We start from the raw sequence: 25768 nt of genomic DNA, 5'->3' as shown, positions 1-25768 counted from the left end.
GATTGTCCAAATTCAACACAACAGGCATTATGCTGGACAGATATTCCTGTGTTTATAAGTCCCCCCTCTAACGAGCATCATTCTCTACCATCGGATCAGCTCAGTAGTGTGTCAGCAATCAGAAACGATCCACCGAGCTTTCAAATGACCAGAGTTGACCAAATCAAAACCTCATTTCCGTACTAATCTGACTCGCTCAACTCCTAGGTAATGAAAAGACGGGAAGATCTACATGGGTGTTTCTCAATCACCAACCAGCATGGCAGCAGGCGGGCAAGACTTAGCACAAGCTGGGAAACAGCAGGATTTAAGGAATAACTTGAAATCACATAATCACGCGGTGTCAGCAGTATTGTAACGAAGCAGCAGTTGCTGGTGGTGACACGGGGCTGTGCAAGCGTTCAGTTGACAGAGAAAGAGGGCAGCCGCAGTGATACGTGGCTGAGAGAAGTGCCAATGCAAGGCACAGAGGTGAGCACGGTCCTCTTAGCTCAAATGACAAGTCTTGCAATAAAATTGAGACAAAGCAACACAGTCCCCACCACACAGGCCACCTTTATTCAAGAAGACATAGGCTAGCTCTTTGCTGTCACAATTAACACCTAAAAGTGGCTGGAAGTCCTCCAGAGAGTAGAAGCTCCCAAGGGTAGGGATGAAGGCAGGGCTGACAACATCCAGGAGAGGACGGTGCTGCCAGTTGTGTGTCATACCCTTACGAACCCGTATAGTCATGTACAAAGCACGTTTGGGTCTTTTTTGGAGGTTGATGTGGCTTGATCGTCAGAGAAAAATAATTACCTTAGGACATAGGAACAACACCACATTTCTCCAGCACATAACCCACAACAAACTTGAATCCCACTTGGGGGAGGCACTGGTGTTGCCAGGTTATTGTAACTCTCCTAGGGACGTATTATAAACATGTAAATTGGAAGTTCATTAAGTCAGATTCCTGATAACTGGAAAAGTTATGTAGGGACAATGCCCAGAAAAAGATCTTTTTTTTTTTTAAATAGTTGAGGCAGCTTTAAATAACAATCTATGTGTAATTATGCTGCTTCATTACCAGCAGACCCTAAGGTCACCTTTCTAACTGGGAAGCAAGATCATTAAAGCAAAAGCAGTCCCCTCAGATGTATCGTAAGTCATAAATCTGATGTGCTGCAAGTCAGCACCACTCCAACACAAGGTTAATTTGCTCCCTGCTGCCGTGACACTGGCTGTTCTGCATGCGTAAGGTCATATGTTTCACAACCACAGGACACCCAGACGATGCACATGTGAAATGAGAAAAATGTCCTCAAATTACTCTGTGAAACCTTCCTGCTCTTTCTAATTTACGGAATCACGGAATCACACAATCACTAAGGTTGGAAAAGACCTGTAAGATCATCAAGTCCAACCATCAACCCAACACCACCATGCCCATTAAACCATGTCCCACAATGCCTCGTCCACATGTTCCTTGAACACCTCCCGGGATGGTGACTCCACCACCTCCCTGGGCAGCCTGTTCCAGTGCTTCACCACTCTCTCAGTAAAGAAATTTTTCCTAATATCCAGTCTAAACCTCCCCTGGCGCATCTTGAGGCCATTTCCTCTTATCCTGTCACTAGTCACTTGGGAGAAGAGACCAACACCCACCTCACCACAACCCCCTTTCAGGTAGTTGTAGAGAGCGATGAGGTCTCCCCTCAGCCTCCTCTTCTCCAGACTGAACAACCCCAGCTCCCTCAGCTGCTCCTCATCAGACTTGTGCTCCAGACCCCTCACCAGCTTCGTCACCCTTCTCTGGACACGCTCCAGCACCTCAATGTCCTTCTTGCAGTGAGGGGCCCAAAACTGAACACAGGATTCGAGGTGCGGCCTCACCAGTGCTGAGTACAGGGGCACTGGTTGGAAGGGACATCTAGTCCAACCTTTTGCTCAAGGCAGGACTGACACCAATGCTAGTTCCCATCCGTTATGGCTTTTCCCAGCCAAGATTTGACAGCCTCTGGGGATGGAGAAACCCCAACCTATGCGACTTGTTCCAGAGCTGCACTTCCCTCCTAGTGGGGTTTTTATCTAGTGACCAGCCTGAACCTCCCAAGCGGCAATGAGTTGCTTCATGTATACTTTCTGCTACTAAGAAGAATTTAGATCTGTATCTCTGCGATTTCCCCAAGGGTAGTCGTAGGCTACCATCAGATTGTCCGTTGGCCTTTTCTGAAGACTCAACACACTCAGCTCCCTGACCTCTCCTTCTAGATCGTGGGCTTTTGTCCCTGACCGTCCTGATGTCCTTTCACCAGATCCTGTCCAGTTTCTCCACATTCCTTTTGGACTGAAGAGCCCCAACTGGACTCAGTATTTTAGGTGCAACCTCACCAGCACCAAGTAGGGGTGCAGAGCAGGATCTGAATCCCCCACTGATCATGAGATGACCACGTCCTGTCAGATCATTTCCATGGGACATTGCACAAATCACTGCTGTCAAGAAAAAAGGCCAGGGACAAGAGAGAATTATCAGTGCTAAAGCTGATGCCAAAATAATGCAGCGAAGCCAATGCAGAAGAGGTTAAAAACAGCCTCTGGTGGTTGAGGATCCAGTTTCCAAACAGTGGCAAAGGAGGAGGTTTTCTTGGCAGCCCTCCAGCTAACTTGTTCCTCCAAAGGACGGCGGTGTCTGTCCAGCTGAGTAGAAAGCATCCCTCTCTGAAATGCCTTTGGGAGGTGGCGGTGTGCACGGCTTTCATTCCAGTTTGTAATGAATTCCCTTCCAGAGCTGAGTTCTTGTTTAGACATCAACTGGCAATTATGGTTTTTATTGTTCCTGGTTACACACAGTGAGCAAACAGCTGGGAGCTGTCGGAGCTGCGTCACAACGGGAAACGGTCTTGTTCGGTCAATGACCCAGGAGTTTGCTTCAGCGCTTGTGTCCGAGCCACTGCAGATGATGTCGGGTGGTAGAGACAGTATTCCTGGCTCGTAGAGAGCCTCCCACAGCCATTCCCAAAGGGAATTATTCCCATAGGGAACTGAGGTGCCTTCACTGCTCTTCACCCAGGCAGGAAAAATGTCCCTGCTCTTGCCTGACTGGCCATTGCTCCAGCCAGCAGTCCCCAGTTACGCCACGATCCTTTCCGAGCAAGCTGGCAGGCGGTTTCCAAGCAAGGCTGAGCCTGTATAACCCGCACAATGCATGAGTGCACTTGGGATTTTTCTAACAAGCATTAAAACTGCAGCTGTCCCCTTTGCAGCAGGATGGTACCTGGTACCAGCTGCCATCTGAGAATTGCCTCTCTCTTTGCCGGTGAAGACATGGCGCGTGACAGCCGGTCACTCCCCATGCAACGATCAGAAAGAGATTTGGAAAAAAAGAAAAGGGGAGGGGGAGGAGGGAGAAGTTGCTGAAAAACCTAGTATTTTTGGCTGGGAAAGAATTTTATTTCTGACCACACAGTGATACCAGAAGCAGGTAACTTCTGGTAGGTACCAACACGACTCTCCTCCCCAGCCAGGCAGCTCCCCTTCACCCCTCAATGGCAGTACATTTACTGTGGGTTTAAGCCAGGCAAAATCCATCCCTGTTTACCTGGCCCAGCCTCGACACTGAGCTGTGTCACCTCCTCTCACCAACGCAGTTTCTCCAGGAAGAAGCACCCAGAGCCACCTCTCCCTCTGTGGACCCTGGGGAGCTCAGGCATCTCGGCCATCAGGATGAGGTTGGAGCAGACATAACCAGGGTGCAGTCTGGCAGTCCCCTGTGTTCTGCTTTTTGCTCTTCCCTGCCTCCTTTTCCTCCATGTATCCTTTACATCTCCATGCTGCCCTCTCCAGTGTGCTGGTACGTGTAGGCTTGCGGTGAGGTAGGTCCAATTTCTACTTCACACCCATCCAATTTCCCTGTGATCATGGAGGAGGGAACACAGAAATCAGCGCTGCTGCCAGCAAAAAGGCAGGAGGAAGATGCGGTCGTTATAAAAACAAGTTAATCACGGAGCGTACGCTGCTGGGAAGGAGGAAGGACTGATGGGATCCTGCAAGGTCCCTTTCAGCACCAGCAAAGCAATTCTCAAACCCAGTTTGGTCACTAGAAGCAGTCCGGTGACCTCAGTCAGCTCCAGCTCAGGCCTCTCTGCCCAGCACGGGCTTAGGAGCTACACCCCAGGACAGACAGCAAGGTTTGAGGTCCTCCTGGCAGCACCCTACGCATCCTCTACCCCCACCACCTCCAGAGCTGCCCACTGCCACGCGGGCACCCACCTCACAGCAAAGGGCAGCATCACTGTTTGCCCACTTATTAGCAGAGTTTCGGAAACAAGGTTTTGCCCCAAATCCCTTTCCGTCTGCCTTAACTTCCCAAGCAGTTACCGCGGATGGATTAAGTACCAGAAATGTACGCATGTGTGCCTCCGGACTTCTTGCTAATTAAGGCACTGGTTTCTTCTCTCAGAAACCCTCCGGTCCCTTCCTGAATCCCTCAGGCTGAGAACAAACCCCCAGTGCTCAGACCAGGAGTGCCAAGATTTAGCACAAAGACTGGTGCTTTGTTCCTTAAACACTAACGAGGCAAAGAAAAGAAGCTGCAGTGATTTTGCTTTTGACAAATTTATTCCAGCCTAGCTAGGTAAGCGGATTTGTATCCCTGAGGTGATCCTCTTGCTGCCTCCAGAGTGTTTTACCTCCGTTTCATGAATCCCACAGCAAAATCTGCTGGGAGAACCGTAGCATTTGTACAAGCAGGTAAAAAAATTGGCAGGTTGCCTGAATCAGCTGCTTGGCTTACCCTCCCAGCCTGGGTGCGCAGCATTTGCTTGTACACTGGTGCCTCCCAGCGCTTGCAAGCAGGAAGCTCAAGGAGTAACATTGAAGATGATTGTTAACAATTTTTTTATTTTAAATCCGAATACTCCTCGCTATGTACCCGCTCGTGCTCGGGGATATTGGGAAGTCCTGTGTGAGCATAGGGAACAGCCAAGGACCCGTGAGTCCTGGGAACAGAGGCAATAAGGCTTCTCCCTCCTCGGTTTCATGTATTAACCGTGAGACCGCAAAGCGCAGGTACTTCTCGCCTGCTCCTTTTGACCCCGGCATCTGCAGAGCAAGTCAGCCTGAGTGAGAAGCTTCAAAGAAAGAGGAGAAAAACGACACTATAATTTAGGTTCGTACAGGCTAGAGACAAAGCAGAAGCTTCAGTACCGACACAGAACACATCGCGGGAATTCTGGCTTGCGAGCGCAAACCAGCAACCCAGCTTGAGCATGCTGCAAGCTCTTCAGATGCCTGAAGCATCAGAGGTTCCTGCTCTGCATCATCCGAGTGTTTCTCAAGAGTCTTAAATGAAACCAAGGCGCTACCCTGGGAGGAAATCCATCTTCTGGACGGATGTCCCAGCTCCTGGCTACGCTTGAGATAGATATACCCAACCTCTGCCTCATCCTACAGGGGTGTTCAGGTCACACCTAATACGTGAAAACAGTAAAACGCAGGGTGAGGCAGAGCCGCTGCAATCCCTGCCACCCAGAACCGCACTCGGCAGCTGCAGCTGCACCGCCGCATCTTCCGATTTATTCCCCTTTGGTCAGTGCACACCATATCCCATCAAAGGCAGGGTGCTCTGCTGTTGAAAGCCTGACGTGAGGTGCACGGGCTTATTCAACGTTTCTTTCATTGCAGCTTGACTTGGGATTTTGGCCTCATCCAGCAGGCAAGCACAAAGAGTTTGGGGCCGATCATGCCCGAAGGTCTGTGCCCTTAGCACTCACTCAAGGCCACCGCAGGTAGGAGGAGGTGGCACCTCCCAGGAGGAGGCCTCTTGTTTGTTTTGCATGGTGCATTCCGATGAGCACTAATGTATTTCAGAGCTGAACTTTCCGCATAATTGCTTGTTAGTGTTTCCCTAGAAAAGCCCATGAAATAAGGGATTTTGTGTGTTAATGTCTTTCCTGGCATAATGAAATAATAAAACTCAGCCCTCCGCAGCCGTATGTCATGCTATACTGGCTGGTGCTTTACAGTTTAGTGGTCATTATTTCAAGCCTTTCTTACTGTTCCTATATCGAACGACATTTATTCCACCAAAGGGAATTTTATATGTTTCTGTGTTTTGCTTATCGCATACTTTAAGTGGGAACAGAAAGCAAAGACTTTTAAGGGCTCTTTGTTTTGTGTTACCATTTAATTACTTTTAAAATGGTTCTTCCAAGCAGCCTGGATCAGCCTTCCGGAGGGGGCTAGAAAAAAATGCCTCAAGGGAAAGACCTGCAGCCTCAGGGATGGGGAGACACCTCCCCTTTTAGCTGCCCCTCCCCGGGTAACAATTAGCTTAAGCCAATCTAGGACACGCATGAGCTCAAGCTCATGCTGTTATTCACCACCGTAATTTGGAAAAAAAAGAGCTACTGCCATAGCTGGTGGGGGGAAAGGCCCAAGGGGAGGGTATTACCTTTTATCTGTCCGCCCACCCACAGAGGTTAACAGCTCTTCTCCTCGAACAGCCCTTCCTGACGCGCCTGATGAATACGTATTTGCAGCATGGCAAACGTAGCAGATACTATTCACTCCCACTCCAAGGTCCTCATTTTTGCCAGAACAACGCTTTAGAGGGAAGACACTGCACAGCAATTGGTCAAATTTAAAAATATCACTTTGTTAAGACTTTTGGAAAAGAAAAAGTGAGGGGAAGAGGATTAATTCCCCCCCACATCCCCGGGAGCTGAAACACATCTTCATTTCCTGCTGACATGATAACGCTTCTTTCCAAAATGTTCTCCAAAAGTTCATACCTTTAGCAAAGATTTATTTGCAGACAGCCGGGAGGTACCTGTGAAAGCCAACAGGCATGCAATAAAGCGTGCCACCCCTTCAGCCTGCACCCTCACCAAAGAGGCATCTCTTTGCTGAGGTTAAGACGTGTGGTCCATTGCTTTTCAAATCAAACACCACGTGCAAGAGACTGTTCAACTGTCCCCACCTCCTGCCTGCCCCTGGTTTTGAGCTTGCTCCAAGAGCGGCCTTGGACACAGGAGCCGAGCCAGCCAGCATCACGAGGAGGTTACACACTTGAAGACAGAGCTGCTCTTTTTCTTGTGGCCACTGTTTTCTTCCCCCCCTAAACAGTTTTTACATGTAATTAGGTCACATTTGAAAGTCAGCACACAGCAGAAGTTGAGTTACTTTGTTTAAAATAAAAACATGTATTTCTATCACCTTAGGATTTGTTCCTCTTTTAGCACAGGGACCCTCTGATCCTCCCACCTCCTTTTATCAGCATCTTCAAAAGAGAAAGGGAGTTGTTATTGCTTTCTCCCCTCACCTTAGAAAAAAAAGGGACAGGCTGCTGTTCTACTCCATTGGCATCTTGAGAAAAAACACGCTTTGAGCAATCATTTATTTACAGAACAAAAATAGCATCTAGATTTCAAAGGGCAGCGCAGTTCAGAAGAGTAAGGCTCTCTCCTCCCTCGCCCGCCATCAGCTTTTGCTTATTACCACCTACTGGCTGCACAGCCTGCTGTTCTGCCTCTTCCCTCCTTACAGGGGCACACACAGGCTTCTCTTTCTCTTTTGAGCAAGGCAGCGAGTGCTGCAGTGCTGTAACTCTCTCAAACCTACTGCTGACATTTCTGTGCCGCAAGCCAGCATCCGAGCAAGCTCCAAGGCTAAAAGGCCAAGTCAAGGCAAAGAGTGAGATGTATCTTTAAAGCAGAAGAATAATGCTAAAGAATTTGCAGTTCTCCCAGATCCACTTTACCCACAACTGCCTTCTTGATAAAGAATAAGCCTCAGAGATTAGAAAAGATTTCACTTTTTACACATTGGAAACCAGTGGAAGAACCCAGCCCTTTACCCCTCATGTTTTGTTTTTGCTACAGGTATCTTAGGTATTGTGCCTGTGGAGAAACAGGGAGCAGAAAAATGGGAAGAAACCAGCAGTTCCACAAGCCTGATTTCTTCCAGCTTTTTGATTTTTACCTGATTCTTGGGTTCCTGATTAGGCAGGGTCTTCTATGAGTCCTGCCATTGAAAGCATGGCTCTCCCAAAGCACATTCACCGAGACCTGAACCCATCACATTCAGATGGGGAGGAAAAGCGGAATTTCCTGTTCTGTAATTCATTTCTACATCATCTAATGAAGCAGCGTTTCCAGAGCCTTTATCAAAGGTGGCTGAAATCGGCCAAAAAAAGTCCCTAAGCTGTTAGCAGGGACTGACTGGTAGGACTAACAGGCCTAGTTCCATTAAGAGATTAGGCTGAAAATCTAACAGCAATCTGCAAAATCTCCATTATTCACTGTCAGGCAGCTAGAAAAGGACCTGCGGGACCATGTCACATCTTACTTCACACACTCCAACACTCCAAAATGCAAGCTTTGCAGGAAAAGCTATATAACATGGTCTCTGAAAGTAAAGCTACAGAGACTGTATCACTGTCTACTGCAATCTGTTGCTTGGATAAGCATGTTTCTATATACATATTTATAAATATATTTGTATAGTTCAGCAGATGAATCAGTGACTCTTCAGTGTGTAGATTACGGAATAAAAATCCCACCTAAAATTCCCCTGAACAAAAAGCATCAGTGCGAACTCGGGTAGATTAGGTATTAGAGAGCACACTGTCTCAGCGAAAGCCACCATGAGTTCATACAGGTATTTCTTTATGTAAGAGACCACATGCAACCCAGCATGCACTATGACAGCATTTGAAATCACTCTGATTTTGAAGCTATTTGTTAAAGAGAAGAATTGAGCTTATTTTTTTTAAATATTTTGGACACTGCGGCATGAAACACTAAAGATGCTTACAAAAATGGAATGGATAATCTACGTTGTTTCTAATATACTCAGCTATTTCAAAACTAGAAATGAAGACAACCAATACAAAAAAGCCGTTTATTAGATATATGTACATATATACATATACATGCAAAATTATTTTATACACATTTACACAGGTTCAATTATTAATACAGTGCAAAAATGTCTAAAAAGGTACCAGCCCACCTTCTATAAACTTAACAGGTCTTTGGGAGGAAGAAAAAAAAACCAAAAACCCACAGAAAATGATCAGTTTCCTGAAGTGACTAAGCACTGCAAATCTTTAAATTAATGAAGTTTATTCTTTGCCAATTTTCTTGCACTGAGCTGCTGGGTGAGGAAAAGAGTTTCCAAAAGACTTATCTTTAAAACTGACAGAATTAAGGAGATGCAATTCAAACTACATTAAACAGTTTAAAGTTGAACAAAAAGGCATGGATTCCCATTTGAGGATTTGATTCAATACAGGCATAATCCTACGATGTGAGTCAGATTTCATGTACTCAAACTGCAAGTCATTCTTTTTTATTAAATCTTAAAGCACTGAGATCAGTGTAAACTATTCTATTCCTCTTACTGTTTCACCAGAAGAAAAAGTTTAACTGTATAAATACCATACAGATATAGGAGCCATTCAAAACACTAACATTAAAAAAAGGGAAAAAAAATAGGTCAAACTATGCATGCTCTGCCTCATCCCTGAATCACAGTCCAAACCTACAAAGTGCGCAGATACTAACGCACATATATTAATCCATGCAGATTCCTTAATATGGTTTACACATATTACAGGGGGAAAAAAAGGTTGCAAAGGGATTAAGACTAACAGCAAACCAGAGCTTTGTTCATTTAGTAGAAAAGATCTAGTCGCATCCTCCGCCTAATTCACAAAGAAAAAAAAAAATTACATGAAGGCAGAACTGAACCAACTGGTTTTGTTTGATTTTACTGAAACATTTGCAGGGAAAAGAAAGTGTTAAGCAAAAGCTGAATTTAATCTTTATCCACTCTAATTATGTTAATTACACAAGCTATCTAAACACCTTGTTCTACCACTCTTATTGCAGAGCTGTTGCTAACATCACCTGGCATGGGGATGTATTTGTTTTATGATAAAGCAAACAGTCAGACGCTCAGGAAGCATCAGGAACATTACAGTTTATTCCAGTCAGCTCAAGACAAGGATGAGGAATAAAAAGCAGGTAACGGTTCACTGGCCCCAAGCCCCAGTTGTAAATGCTCTGCGTGCCTTAAGCTATAGCTTTATCGAAGCCTACGGAGAAACAGTAAAGCTCTTTTTGACTCTTTAGTCTGATGGAGGGTGAAAGGGTAGAAGCTGGGTCATATCACCAAGTAAAACTGGGACTGAACAGCATGGAAACTTAAAGCTTGTCAGTACTAAAACTCCCACATCTGTGGGGTCATCCAGGTGTCTTAAGGACAACGGTTGAATGCTGGCTTCATTTCTGCACTTACAGTCTGGCAGAAAACTGGGGTAATGACAGACCAACAATTTTAATCCGCTCCCTTATACAGAAGAGTATTCCCTTATGGCACACAGCTCTGGCTGTTTTCTTAACTGGCTGGCTAAAATATTCTTCCATCATTCCTACTAGACTATTCCTCACAGTTTAAAGGATTTCATTTTGTTGTTGTTACAGTAAATGGGCAAATATGGGATGGAAAAGAAATACCTACATTTTACTACTGGAAAAAGCTCTGGCACCAAGTCTCTTGATGTCCTAGAAACTGTTCAGGTTGTAAAGGGCTGCCCATTGACGCCGTTGTTGCAGTCAGCTGCATCACAGAAGTGCTTCCAAGGTACACAGGTGTCTGGTCTAGTAGCCTACTGATACTCGTAAGTGTTTACATCACGAGATTTCAGGGAAATGCACCGAGATGCAAGGAAGTAATTTTGTTAAGCATTTCTGCAAACTCAGGAAGATAACTCTGCATCACGTTAATCTCTTTGCAACCTCTAGAGGTAGAGACTATGTGACAGGAAAATAAATCTTTGGTGACAGACATTTGGTAGAAGAAATGGGGCAACCAGAAAACAGTTTCCTAACGAAAAGAAAATAAAGAAAATCTAGGACCACATTCCACAATAACACACCCAGAGTTCTCTACATCTTCTCAGTTTGAGTCTCTATAACCCTTCAAGACCAGCTGCTTCAAAATGCTACACATTTTTAAACAGACAGCCTAAATTATTTATGTATGTTCTAAAATGCCCGTATGCACCTCAATACATAACATACAACAATACGAGTGCAGCAGAGGTTAAGAATTTCAGCTCTTAAGTACTATATTCAAAAGTGCACACTCATAAATTCATCTTAGTGTAAGAACTCAACACCATTAACTAAAGGTGTTTTATATAATAAAGAGAACCTGCTCTTGCTTTCCATTACTGGAAATGGTTTTCTACTCACCAGCTATGCATTTTTTTAAAAAAGGTGAGGGAGTCAGTGGCCTGTCATAAGTAGGCTTGGAAGATTTATTATCCATACAGACCAAGCAAACATGGAATTACCCTTATACTAAGAGTGACCTTAACCAAGGATAAAGGTCACTTGAGCTGAAAGATCACTTATATTCACTTGGTTTATTTTATGCTGCCCCAAGCATATTTGCAATTAACCAATGAGCACATACTTAACTACGATGCGCTGTTTAGCCAGGAGATATTTATAGCCGTTATGGTTTTTAAAATAGCCACAGCCTTTTCCTTTCCTTCAAAACCTAGAAAAATTACCCCGAAGCTCATCCTTACTATTTTTCCCACTGATGTTGAACTCATCTAATTATGGCAAAAAACTCCTTTACTTACATTTACCAAGAATCTTAATGCTTAACAAATTCTATAGAAAAAAATGTTACCCACCACTTTATCTTCATTTTACTATACAATTTTAATAGTTTCAGAAGCATTGGCAGGGCAAGATGTTCACCCACCAAACTGTTAAAAAGCCAGTAAGACAAATGGCAAAATGCTGTCTAGATGGTATTAGTCAAGGAGTAAAAGCCTGTTTATGGTAAGGAGAACCTCCATTTGTTGATGACACCTGACAAAATCTACCACGCACAATTACCACATGCCATGTTAAATACAGCTACATTCCTCACTGTATGTTTGACACGATTACAGTATCCTACTTTATTTTCGAGTTGCTTTGAAATATCCTCCTTGCAATAACCATTGTCACAAATCTTCCAAAATACTCCAAGCTATTTTTGGCCAGTTTAATACAAAAAAGTTGTAAAAATAGAGTAGCAAACCCGAAGTTTTTTCATACTCCACAGTCAGGCTGTTTCTCCATAAGTTGCCTCGTCAATATCTGATAAGAAGAAAGAGATGCCACTCCTATGTGAAAGGCTATTTGCCAGAGGTTCCGTAATCCGTACAAGTAAATGTTGCATAAACAAACAGAGAAAAAGAGTAGAAATGTCTTCACCTTCCTTGACGAGCTGTAGAAGAGGTACAAGTAACACTACAAAAGGACCAGAGAGATGGTGTTAGCATTAAACTATGTACATACAGACAAGAGACACAGCTGGGAAGTGCTGGCATATCCGTGCCACTCGGACGTGCCTGCCATTGCAGCAATCACTAAAAAGCTAAAAGCTCCCCTTCAACTCCTATGCTGAAAGGTCCTCCAAGAACAGCCGTAGCGGTGGCCTCAACCCAGACCCTACTGGGTAAACATAAATATCAAAAGAAGTCTGTCAGCACAGTCGGCATCCCTCCTGCCTGCCTCTGCCTGGATTAAAAAGAGTCCGAAAGCTGAGCCAGCTTTCAAAAACCACCCATGATTTTTGCAAGACAAAGGCTCAGAAGTAGGAAAACAGCAAACCCAAATCTGCTTCTGCCATATTTGTTCTTGAGGTAAGTAAAGGACTTCATTCTCTAGACTTGACTTAGTAGAAAGACCATCATTTCTCTTAACAGGTTTAGCTGGGGTTTTGGGCTCTTTTTCCTTTTAAATTCAAGAACAGGTGGAACCCACTTGCTAAGCATGTGTGAAGAGCAATACCCTTACAGGAGAAAACTAAAAACGCAAAGTGCTGGCAGAAGAGCGACTTTTTTAACTCAGGCAGTAACAGATCATGCTTTCTCACTTAAGGTCACAGCTTCCGACTGTGCTGATGACACAAGTAGAGATCATCATGTAGAAAGCACTTCACATTTGAGCTCAATTTATACACAACCATTTTGTGAAGATGACTGTTATAGATCAAAAGGATAAGAGAGAACTCTTCTTTATTTAGCTTCTCTAGCTTCAGGTACTAACTGGGAAAAAGCAGGACAGAGCCTCTCTTTGTGAAGAATGACTTGCATCAAGTATTTAGATCCAAATTAATACCTCCATCTTAAAGCTCTGCTGTGAACAAAGGTGTAAGAAGGCTGAAAGACACTAAATTGTATCCATTATGATACAATAAATAGCCTCTCTGCAAGTTTTAAATACCATAGATAGTAGTCTTCAGATAGTGATCCCCAAACCATTAGCCAAATGCAACAGTACTAAGCAATGAGTACACTGTAGGCATTATGTTAGTCCTTCTGTCAACTAGTAACCCAACTATAACAGCTTCCTGCGATGATAGGCTAAAAATTGAAGATTTTGCAAACAACATATTGCCTTCAAGTTAAAGGTTGTGGACCACTGTTTTAGGCATTTAAGGAACTTTTCAAGAAGAACCCATTTGGAGCATATAATATTTTCCTCATTCAAATTCTTCTGCGTAAGAATGTCAGAGAAAATAATTCATTAGGAAAAAAAAAAATCTAAGGAAGTCAGGAACCACATTTGACTCAAGAACTAAGAGCAATTTTTAATGTAAATTAGAACATTTTCAAAAATGTTGCTATCCTATATTTGCTTAGTCTTTCAAGGTGGTTATGCTACAAAAGCTCATCACCAAGTCCGCCACTGTGTCTATCCCTTTGGGAAACAAAGCACCTTTGGGCTAGCACTTATTTATCATGCTCAGCCCCATTTGGCATGTCACAACATGAAAGCACTGAAAAAGCTTACAACTGCAATTTGCCAAGGGTGAAATCGTGCCTTTAACTGTATTTGTGCCACTTCACTGGAATACCTCAGTGGAATCACCTAGGTAGGATACTAAAAACCAAACTGTTTCCAAAAGATTTTGTATTGTATAATATACAGAAAGCATTTTGTTTACAATTAACATACCTGAAAAACACAGGCTAGAAAAGGTAGGAAAAAAGCTATCACATTTCCAATTCCTTCATGGTCCTCCTGTTGGATTAAAAGAAGTGACAAACAACTATTTCAGCTACAGTTTTTAGCAAGTACTGCCTGGTATTTTAGAACACTATATTTCATCAAGTACTTCTCATCCTAGTTTATGTTGATTGACTGTAGCAGTGTTAAACAGCAGCAAGAGCAATATCACTGAACAAGATACCAAGAACTGAGGCTTACGTGACAATTTCTGCTGAATAAAACCATGCCACCATACAATCAGGACACTTTTTTCTTCCTTTTCAGAAGTTAACAGTTTTACATTTGTTTAAAAAAAATTACACAAAAGCATCTAGAACAGAATGCAAGAACAGAAAAAGAAAAAAAAAAAAAAAAAAGAAAATCCATCCAGCCTGGCAAGACTAAAAATATTTCTCCAAATTTTAATCTCCCTAGAAAAGAATAAAATGCAACATGCTGCGATATACAGCAAAACACATGAGGTCTAGCAGGTGAGCAATCAATTGTACGTTCCCTGGACAAACAAGACATTTCTTGTGGGAAGATGTATGCTCTACTCAGAAGCAGAACAGCCACCCTTAATCTGGTTACCCAAATAACTCTCTCCCTTTGGCTCATTTGCAGGTTTCAATTCAATCAGTGTTACCTGAAATGAATACTCTGCTAGGTGAACTCCTCGAATGAGATTCAAAGCTCCACACATGATGTTCAGAACAAGCGACAGAATCCCCAGGGGTGTCACACGCTGCATTCTGTAAGTAGGGACTAAAAAAAAAAAAGATACGTTAGTGAAAGTTAGCACTATTCCTTTGAATCTTTTAACTTAAAACGACTCAAACCAGCTTCTGCGGGTTTTAAACATTTTCAAAACCCTTCATGCTTGCTCCAGAGAAGATCAGTTATGAATAGAAACACCTTTTTTGTTGCATTGCACTGTTCAGTTGTTCAGATATCTAGACATCAGCAAGAGTTCTGGAGTATTTTTTAAACTGATTAAGCAATAGAATTTGTTCTTGAGCTATTTGGCATTAACGTCTTCTTTTACGGAGCACATAGATATTTTTCAACTGTTTATTTCAGCAGATTAGCATACTTAACACTCTTCACAGGTCAGTAGAAAAGCTAGGGGTTTTAAGCACCCAAAGGCCTGGGAAAGAGTTTAGATTTCTGACACCCATAGAAGCAAGACAGCAATTCATCTCTTCCTCAACTGGTAATTAAGTATTGCTTCCCACTGACAGTTTGAGGGTTCAGTCTGGTATACAGCAATTCAGTTTCACCTGCATAGTCTCCATACAGCATTTGGTGCTCTAATCAAGCAGTTGCCTGAATACCACTGTAGGAGACAAGGACTTTAATTCTTTGCTGCTAGAATAGTTGTTTTAGGAGCTGTCAAGATGATACTACCCAGTCATAGCAGGGAAATGTCTGTCACAGAACTGCTGCTCTTACCTCTGGGCCTTTCAGACTGACAAAACATGGTCAAAACTGGGGCCTAGGAATTAAACAGGATGCTATAGTTTCTGGTCTTTGAGCTACATTTTAGAGTGCATTACAATTCCCTTTCTCCCAACCTGCCCATGTTTCACAGGTAGTGAATTGTCTGCCTCCTTCCTTTCTCGCCTTCTCCACTACTACTACTTAACACCCACACCCCCAGATACCATTTCTTCAGGATGACCTAATTGATACATACCTAATTAAGGTCAAAGCAATTATTATAAATGTGAACTTAACTTTGGAATCTGCCGCTACTAATTCAGGGTTTTGGTTGTCCAAAAGCTCACCTGTTTTTTTCCCTGGCTATACTAGCTAGCCCAACAACAGACACCACACCTAGATACTCACCTACATTTCATGCCTGCCTTTGGATCACCACAAGTAGAACACTGTCAGCATAACATTAAGAAGGGTAATTTTCAGCTCAGATACCAAATCTAGATCCCCTCCTGCACATCTGTATCCATAAGATACAGGAGAGAATGAACGAGCCCTCAAGAAGCCTCCCCAGCTCTCAGGATCTTCTGCCTCCTGTCCAAATGTAGCCAGCTCCTGACTACTGTAGATAAACTATGCAACACAGCAGAGATCACCTCCAGCTTCGTTTCAGTGACAGATTAAACACCGTAACAGCTTAAATATTGCGGTACTGCATGATTTAAGATAGGAAAACACTTGTGTCTTCTCCTTCAAGAGAGATTTGATAGATGGATGTAAAAAAGTTTGCTGCCAAATTAATATAGGGATATAAAGTATCTTTTGTAAGTGTCTATGTAATTAATTTGTCTGGCATGCACTCATACCTCCATAATTTCATCTCCAAAGCAACTGCAAAAGGAACTGTATTAATTCCATTTGCTATATGTCACATTATGTAGCATTACTGTATATTATCGTCATGTTCATGTAAATAAACAGTGCAAGTAACCCTAACCCAATCTGGCTTTCTTGCTATGCGGTGAAATTTAAGATCCAAACAGCGCACTGAACAGAAGCTGTACCAGCATGTTTGTTCATTCACTGACCTGAGTATTCAGCTTCCTGTGATTTTTGATAAATGAAATAATGTTGTGGCTACGTATCTCTCTCTCATGGAAATTTCCTAATCACGAACGTTGTTTCTTCTTCCTCAGTTTCTAAGGTCTACTTCAGAGGCACACAGTGTCTCTCAAACAAATAAAAATTATCGGGCACAAGTGTCATTCATTGTACAGGATCTTACAAACTATTTATGTCAAGAGTTCCCAGTCCCCAGGGAAGAACAATGCAAGTCTCAGTATACTGCTTCTGCAGGCTGAAGACCACAGCATGGAATATTATGTAAAAGTTACTTTTTTTTTGTCCAGTAGAATAAAAAGAATTGCTATCATAGATGCAGGGGAGATTACAACATCCAGTTGTTCAGAGTTCACACTCAGTGAAAACTGATCTTTAACCTGTTTGCTATGGAGCTTTATTTCTGCTATATCATTCTGACGTTTAATTCACAAACTGAAATTGCACCGAACAAGTGAGATGGGTACTGCTAGGGAAAAATTACACTTCCTTCTGTGAATTCAATCATATTTTTATAAACAGAATTTCATACTAGAATTGCTTATTACATTAAATAAGGGAACAAGAGAGTATAAGCACTCTTAATCCAAGACAGCACAATTTTGCACAAGCACAATTAAATGCTAATTGGAATTCAAACTGATTTGACTCCTCAAGTAGAAAAGTTGTGCACTTCAGAGTACAAGAACCACACAGAAGATGTTCTGGGGATTGTGGATTATCTAGCACGCAGGAAAAATGCACCTGCAGGTTTGAAAACGTACAGAACGACTCTGAAAACATCCTCACACAATGAAGAAATTGAAAATTCTGCCTATAAAAGATTTTCTGAGCAGAGGCCTCTGGCTACTTAACCGGAGACTGACATGAACGCCTGTACCACACTCCATTCTGTCTCTTCAAGGCATAGCACAACAAGGGTTTGACAATGAGTCACATACTCAAAGCTCCAGATAAAGACTGCACCAGGAGTGAAAAATGAAATCAGACTCAAACATTTTAAAATAAAATACAACCACACAAAAGACAGAGATGTGAAACATCTTCAAAAAACACCTTAAAAAGGACTCTGTGAAGGACTCCCTGCGTTCCTACAAAAGACTAAGAACATTCATCAAGGGGAGCACAATGCTGCATAATTTAACAGCATGCGTACTAGATGAATAGCACAAGTTGTTCTTCTACTTCATAGAGCCAGTTCTGATGTGAAAACTCTTCCTCTTCACAGAAAGCTACTTACACCTCGCATTTCTTCTGTAGGCACACCCCACTGTCCTCCGGAGCTTTACCAGCTGTGCCCATATCGAGACACAAGGTGAGGCTTTTGCAACAACAGCTGAGGTTGTGTAGATGTTGATCAAGGATACACTGCTAGTGTCTTTCTAGCAAGAATTGAGCTGGGTTTAGTTAACAAAGGAAGGAACACACAGAAGAAAAATAAAAAAAGAGAGGAAAAAAAAAACACCACTTGCTCCTATATATACTAACAAGGACAAAACTGCCCTTACTTTTCAGACTCCTCTCACACTAAAATGAAGAGCCGGGGATGTGATCACACAGCCCAGAAGAAGACAGGAACCAGCTACAACCACGTAAGGAGACCGATGTTTTGATCATCTATTGACTGATTTATCTTCACTATAGAATGTAGACGCAATTAAATTCTGCTCTCCTGCAACCATAACACTTCAACGTATGCTCAAGAAGCCTCCTGTATAGTAGAGCCATAATATAAGTAACATTAATATGGGAACAAACACTATCCACACAGCTAAACTTAGAGCAGGGAAGTGCGATTCAGCTGGTAGATAATGATGAGAGGAGAGAGACGTAAGCCAGGAAAGCTGACTCCAGCTGAGGGAAACAGATGATCATAAACATTATCCTTAAAATAAAGGCAGAACAATCTGTAAAAGAATTTGGGTTAGACCAGAGAGAACAGCCAGAAATACAAAGCCAGATGGAAAGTAAAAGAAAGCAATTAAGAATATGGGGGAACTCAAAATGTATTTCTGATCTGTGGACACAGACCAGCTTGCAAATGTTTACTGGCGCTGAAACTGTTCACACTAGTGCAAAGAATTTCTAAACCCTGTCACATCATGGAAATATTTAACCTTCAAGCACAGTTCCAAGGAGCACTCACAAATCTGACTGCAAATATAATGTTTTCAGTTCTATTTTTTCTTCCTCCTGGCCACTGCCCCTCTATATTTTAACCTAACACAGCTATGACAAATTAGATTCCAGCTCATCCATCAGAAACAAGAAGACTGAGCAAGTGGAACTTGATTTTATTAGTGTTTCACAAGCCAAGAACAACAACAACAAAAAAAGAGGAAATACAAGCTCATGGCACTCCAGCTGCATTTAAACTGCCACGCTAATAGGATTAAAAGTATTTCATTTTGTAGAGGAAGTAGGTAGGACTTTGGTTATGCAACTGAAACACAAATAAGAAGTTACCAATTTTACAATAAATAAGTAGAGGTTAGTACTTCCAGAAGCAGGCAAAATATCAGTATTCATTACAAAGCCTCTATGTGTTGTTTTTACACATCCTCTTTCAGAAATTTAGTCAAATGCAATAAATTTTAAAGAGTAAGGCAAAAGAGGAAAGCAAAGAGGGGAGAATAACCCAAGATAGATAGTCTGGGAATGAGAGTTTTACCCTCAGCTCACATTCTTCTCATCTTCTCTTTCCTCAAGGCTGAAGGAACTCATTGAGACTGTAATTACGTATCTTCTATTGGAGTTTGCAACAAGCAATGAATTAGTGGAGCTTCTTTTGTCATAGAAAATTCAACAAACAACTACTTTAAAAGCAGGCGAATTTAACATGGAAAATGCCAAGTCCAGTTACAACCAACTGTCCATACAGAGAAGCTGACGTAAGGCTGGGAAAAAAGACACTACCATGAGTCCTTAAAGGCTCTGATGCACACCTGCTATAATCTAAAGACCGTATGTAGTTTCCTATGGCAGAAAGGCAGTCTTTTTTCTTGGGTTTCATACACATGATACATATATTTCTCAGTGCAAAAGGAACCACTGCCATTACGTTTTTCTGTCATTTGCCAAGTTAGGTTCAGGAAGTCTGCTGTCACCTGTGCATAGTAGTAACTTACCAACCTCCACATGTACACCTGCATGCCCACCATTAGCCATCCCATTCATCAGCTCTGTATCCTCTAGTTTCAGCTGAACCGGGGGCTGGAACTTCAGCTCCTCCTCAACCTTCTCCCAGCTGGCCTTCATTTGAGAGCCACTCGCACAGTTAAAATGGCACTTCACTTTCTGAATAACATTATCTGAAACAATATAAAAACCATGCTTCAATTAGCTCTGCAAAAGTTAAGTGTTTTACATAATTATTAAATCAAATCATGGTGTTCTTTTCTGATTGTTTTTCATTTCTTCCTTCATTTCTTTTCTTATTAGTTTCAGGTATAAGATTCCACCCATGGTTAGGGAACAAAAATACCTTTCCTAGGTATTTTATATTGCACCCAGTCCCTTCTGGATACTCCATATCTCAACATCCTGCCTGACAGTGGACTGAAAACAAGCTTTCATATTACAGGGCAGATGTTAACACATATCTTAAACCACCCATGAGCTACCATGAGAAGCAATTCCACATTGTGTTTTAACAATGTCAAGGATTAGTTTTTTTCCCAGCACAGAGATAAATTAATTCAACCTATATTTGAGTCATGAAGCAACTCTGACTGACAGAGGCAATTCCACAGTGATTCCACCAATGTCCAAGCCACAGATCTATGTACAGATCACTTTGCTTCATCTCTCACACTTTATATTTAATACCATTTGCAAACAAATCTCTTTTCACAAATGTGGCTGCTGGTTTGACAGGAGTAGAGAATTTGTCCAAGTACGAATTGCTCACACCTCCAGAGCTGAAGTACCTCACTGTGGATACTGCTGCTTCCTATTTCATTGTGCAAAGATATTAGCACATTCAAGCTATTTCAAATGCTTAGGAAAATAAAATGCAGAAACATTAATTTTGCTAAGATATCCTATAAGTAAAATACATATCCTTAAGATACTGTTATGCTAGAAGATTTGCATAGGTTGACCACAGCTGCTACTGGGTATGAAACATATATAACAGCTTAAGCATGAGTTTAGAGACCACACACAGGAGGACTTTATGTTGTGCTAGAATACACAGTGCCATAAGCATTCCTTAGTGAAAAATCCTGTATTTTACCTTAAGTCAGCATGCTATAATTATATGTAACTACCAGGCAAAAGGCTAAGATCTTAGGCATCAAGTGCATCTTGGATCCAAACACAAGAGAAAAAAAAAAAAGCCACCCACAAAACACCACACCAAAAAAATCCCCACACAGCAACATTAGGTAGAGTCAGTAATAAAACAGAGTATAATAGTAAAAATGAAAAAAAAAAACCAAAAACCCTGCATTTTTTTCTTTAAAAAGAGCCTTATGCAATTAAAAAAGGCTAGAAATTCCCAAATTCCTACTCAAGTTAAAAAAAGGAGAAATTTGGATCTCAGCATAAAATTACACCATGCCTGGAACATGCCCTGCAGGAAATCCACCCAAAATACACGATGGCTGTATAATATGCTTTCCTTGTAGATTTCTCAATCTTTTAAGCATAAGCTTAATATTATTACTGAAATCTGGATAGAAGCGTGCTAACCCACTGCAATATCTTATCCTTTCCCAGAAAAGAGTTTCTCACTGCAAGGGAATTTTGTTTTTCAAAGATGCGAGGTTCAGTACAGCAGCTGCTACTCGGCAAGAAAACAATTTATATCAGGTTAGAAAAGAAACACTAGGCATGATTATGAAGTATTATGTGAACCTAAGTCATGCCAGAAGTAAAGCTGCCCATAATAATCTATTCTGTCTCCCTTTTTCCTGTACCCATCTGTCTCCACTTGTCAGATTTTTTTTTTAATTAAGTTAGAAAGTGTTTGAAATGTGGATTTCTTTTTCTTCTGTGCTTGTTTATCAATCATCACAGCATTTTGTTCATCTATTACAGGGGCTCTCAGGAACTGCAAAATCAGCAATCTAATAGTTTAATGCAGTTACAAGATCTCCCCCTCCTCCTACACCTGCATGCAAATGTACACACACAGATTCATTTTTATGATCAGGCTTTGGCCAGGAGACATTATTTAACATCATAAAAGTAGCAGACAAAGAATTCTTACTATTAGAGAACAAAGTTACAAACCAAATTCAAGAAAAGCATACGGTCTGGAAGCTAAACTGATGCTTGTTGTATCATAGGAAGCAGCAAATTCCCACTGAAGCTCTTCCAGGAAGCAAAACGCCATGATAGTTGAGTAATTGCTGGAACAGATTGCCATGCAGGCAATATCCCCAGAAGATAGGAAACTGAAATAGAAAAAGAAAGTAACATCAACATAGAAAGGTAAAAGAGTCATGCTGAACGTGAGAAGTAAACTGTGCTTTCTGTCAAAACAAGATGTACAGACTGTGCTGAAAGAGCAGACTGCAAAAATATATTGTTCGCACTGCTGTAATAGTCCTGCAGCCCCCATGGATCTAACACTTACTCTTAACTCATCCAGTATGCCTTAGCATACTAAAGATCACCATACAGATTTTATTAAATTGGTACATCAGTAAAAATTGAGGACATTATTTTCCCAGGCTGGCTTTAAATCATGTTAATAAGAAAAGAGATGGCCAGAAAACATCACAGGCAAGAAGATTTTGGAAGAAAACACAGTGGCTTTCCACAAACAAAAGTAAAAACAATCAAGTTTGTTCACAGGAAGCAGGCAGATGTGTTCCTTGCTCCCCTTCAATATGACAACTTCATATTAACAGCAAGAGATACTTGCTAACTTGCACAAACCAAGATATTCAAACACTATTACTGCTAAGTCATCTGTAACAAATAAAGATGAGTTCATGTCAGAAACAGCACAATAAAAATTCTACTCCAAAAGGGGTCCCTCTAACACCAAAGCCATATTTATGCAGAAGTTTCCACTTACAGATGGCCCAAAAACCTTTTAGGAAACTTAATAGGGGATTCATCTGACCAAAATGTAGGCATGTACTTAAGGATGAAATAAATCACTCTCGTCTAGGCTTCATTAAATAAAAGGGGAGTCAGAGCACCTAGTTCAGATGTCAGCACTCATAATGTAGATAGGCAAACTTCCACAATCCCCACCATAATTACAGATTTGTAATTATCTCTGAAAAACAACTGAGGAAATCTTCCCTTATAGGTTAGCCATTTGTTAGCAGTATTTCAGTATAAAACCAAAGTTCTGAAGTTGAACATTACTCTCGCTCTGTATTTTCTCTCTTTTCTACTATTTACGTATTTAATCCCTCTCATACAGAAATACTTGTGGTTTCTATTTTATCACATTTTTATTTATTCATTGTACTATGTACTTGGGATTTATGGTTTTGATTAGTTCCGTAACAGCCTAGTTACACTGGGTATGTTCCCTAAATTCCTTTTGTCCCCAGCTCACGTCTGAGGATCAAAACCATGCCTGCACAAAACTACCTTTTCCCAGTTGTCAATAATTCATAGCCTTTTTGCCATGTATTTGTTTGCACTCTTCTCATTTCAGAGCCAGATGCACAGCTACTTCTGTAGAGACTACAGAAGACTAAAAGCAGCAGAACATATTAGCATTAAAGGGCACAAGTTTGCTTTGAGGGAAGAGGAATTAAAATGCTAATCTCTGCTCTTCCAATTGATTCAGTGTAAGTTCATGTATCTTCTTTCTCCAATCACTACCCCAAAAAGGGACACTTAGTTTTAGCTCAGGGTCACTTTAAAGTTTTCTTACACTTGCTAAGCAGAAATGCGATCACAAGCTAAAACTCATTTTTAGAACTAAACTAAAATCAATAGGAAATGAAAATTGTCATCTCTGAATGAAACCTTAATTTCTTAAAATAAAGACTAGCAGATCCTTCTCCAATAAATAAAAGCAAAGATTTATAATTTCTCCATACTGGCGATTGTCTTTATGGTTCAGGTCTCCTCAAGACACACCCGTCAGCCAGAGCTTCTAGAGACTTGAACCCTGCTGGTATTCAGAAAATGGAGTGGGCAGTACGTAGGAGGGAGTCAAGGCAGTTCTGTGCAAGCTGGAATCAGAACTGTAGGGGTCCAAGAGAAGGCATCAGCAAGATTTGACCGTCCCTGAAGAAAGGGGTTTGGGTTCAGTTTTGGACTAAATTAAGGAATTCCTAGGCACTCAGATGCCATCTTAGAAGGTATTTGTAGAAGTCCAAGCTACTCCAATTGCTAGTAGTAACAAGTACTGCCCATCAAGCAGAATGCTTTTGCCACAAAAAATAATGAAAACTAGAATAGGCAATTCTTAACATACACTTACTAAACTGAGTAGGAGCTGTGTGGCTGTGCTGCTGAGGAGTAAGGTTTCAAAATACTGCTTGGAGATTACAATCTAGACATGCATGGTGGGATTTCAGATTGGAGTTAGGCGCTACAGAATATACCTAAAGTTCAACTAGTCCCCAGGACAACCATTTCAAAAATTAAAGTCAAAAAACAAACAAACAAAAGCAGAGACTTACTGTATGCTAAGGTCACGTCCTTTTGCCGTGCCTCGACTTGGATACTGAGCCAGAATTGAGGATAACGCCTTTAATCTCTTTCTGCATTCCAGGAAGTCCTGGTTGAAATGGAAGTCTGTGGAGGCTGAGAGGGGAAGTCCATCCCTCACCCGCACCACACAGGCAAAGAAGATCATGGACATTCTCCACTGGAGTACTCATGAGGACAACCTGAAAATGAAATACTAAATTAAGTTAATGGCACGTTAATGGATGTGATATTAGTTACTTACAATCCAATATGCTAGCCAGAAATATATCAAGGTAAGAGTTTATTCACCACTGCTACTGAACAGTACCTCTTGCAACACCACTGCCACTGAAAGGCAATCAAACTGTTCTCAAAGGTCATGGCTGTGTCCATTTTTTGCCTCGTTCAGACAAAAGAATGAGGCAGGGGAATTATCTACCTGAAAAATATCACTATTTTCCCTCCTTGTGCTTTACCTCACGCATCAGAAATGCTGAGTAAAGTTCTTAAAGGTATTTATGGAAACTGGCTAACTCCCACTGACATGCTGCATCTTCACTAGTGTTGCAAATAGTTGCATTAGTGTTGCAGCTCTCTGATTTTCTAGTATAACACACAAAAACAAAAATAAGTTTTAGGCTACAGCCTGTCAGGGTCTTTTTACAGAATCAACTAGGACTAAATATAGAATAAAAGTTGCCCTCTCTTGACTTCTTACTCTTTAACAGGCCACAATCTCCCATGAAAAGTTATTATTGGGATTTACCTGGTACGTTCAGAACACACAAGAGATCTGTCCTTCCGACATACCATGAGTATTCGGTGCGAGATGTTAGAAGACTAACGCAGCAGCTCACATAATCTCTGAAAGATAACCATAATGAACATTTTAGAAAACTAACTAATGACCTATATGTATATATATATTTACAATGTAAAATCTCCCATGCCATGGGTAAACATATCCTAGCAAGTATTTTGCCTAAAGGCAAACAAACAACTAATTTTCTTATCCAATATATCAATTCCTAGATGCATTCAAAGACACTATGAAATGATACGCAAAGTATTTCCGATGCCCCAATCACTGTTTTTAAGTTGTCCTAGCTTCCTGTAAAAGAGCAGCTCTAAATGACAAGACTTTCAGTGATTATCACAAACAAGCCAAGGGAAAAAAAAAAAAAAAAGAAAAGAAGAAAGGCATTTATTCTGCTTCACACAAACTACATAAATGAAGCACTAGGAAAAAAAAAAGAAAAAAAATCACACTGTGAACTCAAACTTTTGGTAGAGGGAATGACTGCTTTAAACAGCCCCGTATCAAACAACTCATTACGATACTCAAAGTTTCTTTGAAACATGTATCTCATCATCAAGTGTTTTTCCTGTCTAAGAAGGCAAGAGAGCAAAGCCTCAGGCATTCATAAACTCTCTTGCCTGTAGAGCTGCTCTAATGTCTAATAAGGGTTGAGTTCTTACACGAGCGACACTAAAAGAGTCTCGTTTCTGCTCCACAGGAATAATTTCCACATAACTTGTAGGAGCTATCC

At 41.5% G+C, this 25768-nt stretch overlaps 1 protein-coding gene across 1 annotated transcript; it reads right to left on the bottom strand.

Moving 5' to 3' along the window:
- Positions 1 to 8888: 8888 nt before the first annotated feature.
- On the bottom strand, positions 8889 to 25007 carry SEC22C (SEC22 homolog C, vesicle trafficking protein). Its single transcript, XM_009809463.2, has 7 exons — positions 24985 to 25007; positions 24209 to 24418; positions 21840 to 22003; positions 19730 to 19912; positions 14692 to 14810; positions 14013 to 14078; positions 8889 to 12299 (listed from the first exon to the last, which is right to left on the bottom strand). The coding sequence occupies exons 2-7, from the start codon at positions 24388 to 24390 to the stop codon at positions 12099 to 12101; spliced, it is 915 nt and encodes a 304-aa protein (XP_009807765.2). The 5' UTR covers positions 24391 to 24418; positions 24985 to 25007; the 3' UTR covers positions 8889 to 12098.
- Positions 25008 to 25768: the final 761 nt, after the last annotated feature.

Source organism: Gavia stellata, chromosome 6 (genome assembly GCF_030936135.1).
Source record: "Gavia stellata isolate bGavSte3 chromosome 6, bGavSte3.hap2, whole genome shotgun sequence".
Classification (NCBI taxonomy): domain Eukaryota; kingdom Metazoa; phylum Chordata; class Aves; order Gaviiformes; family Gaviidae; genus Gavia; species Gavia stellata.
The sequence above is the reverse complement of the archived record's forward strand: the minus strand, read 5'-3'. Positions and strand labels throughout refer to the sequence as shown.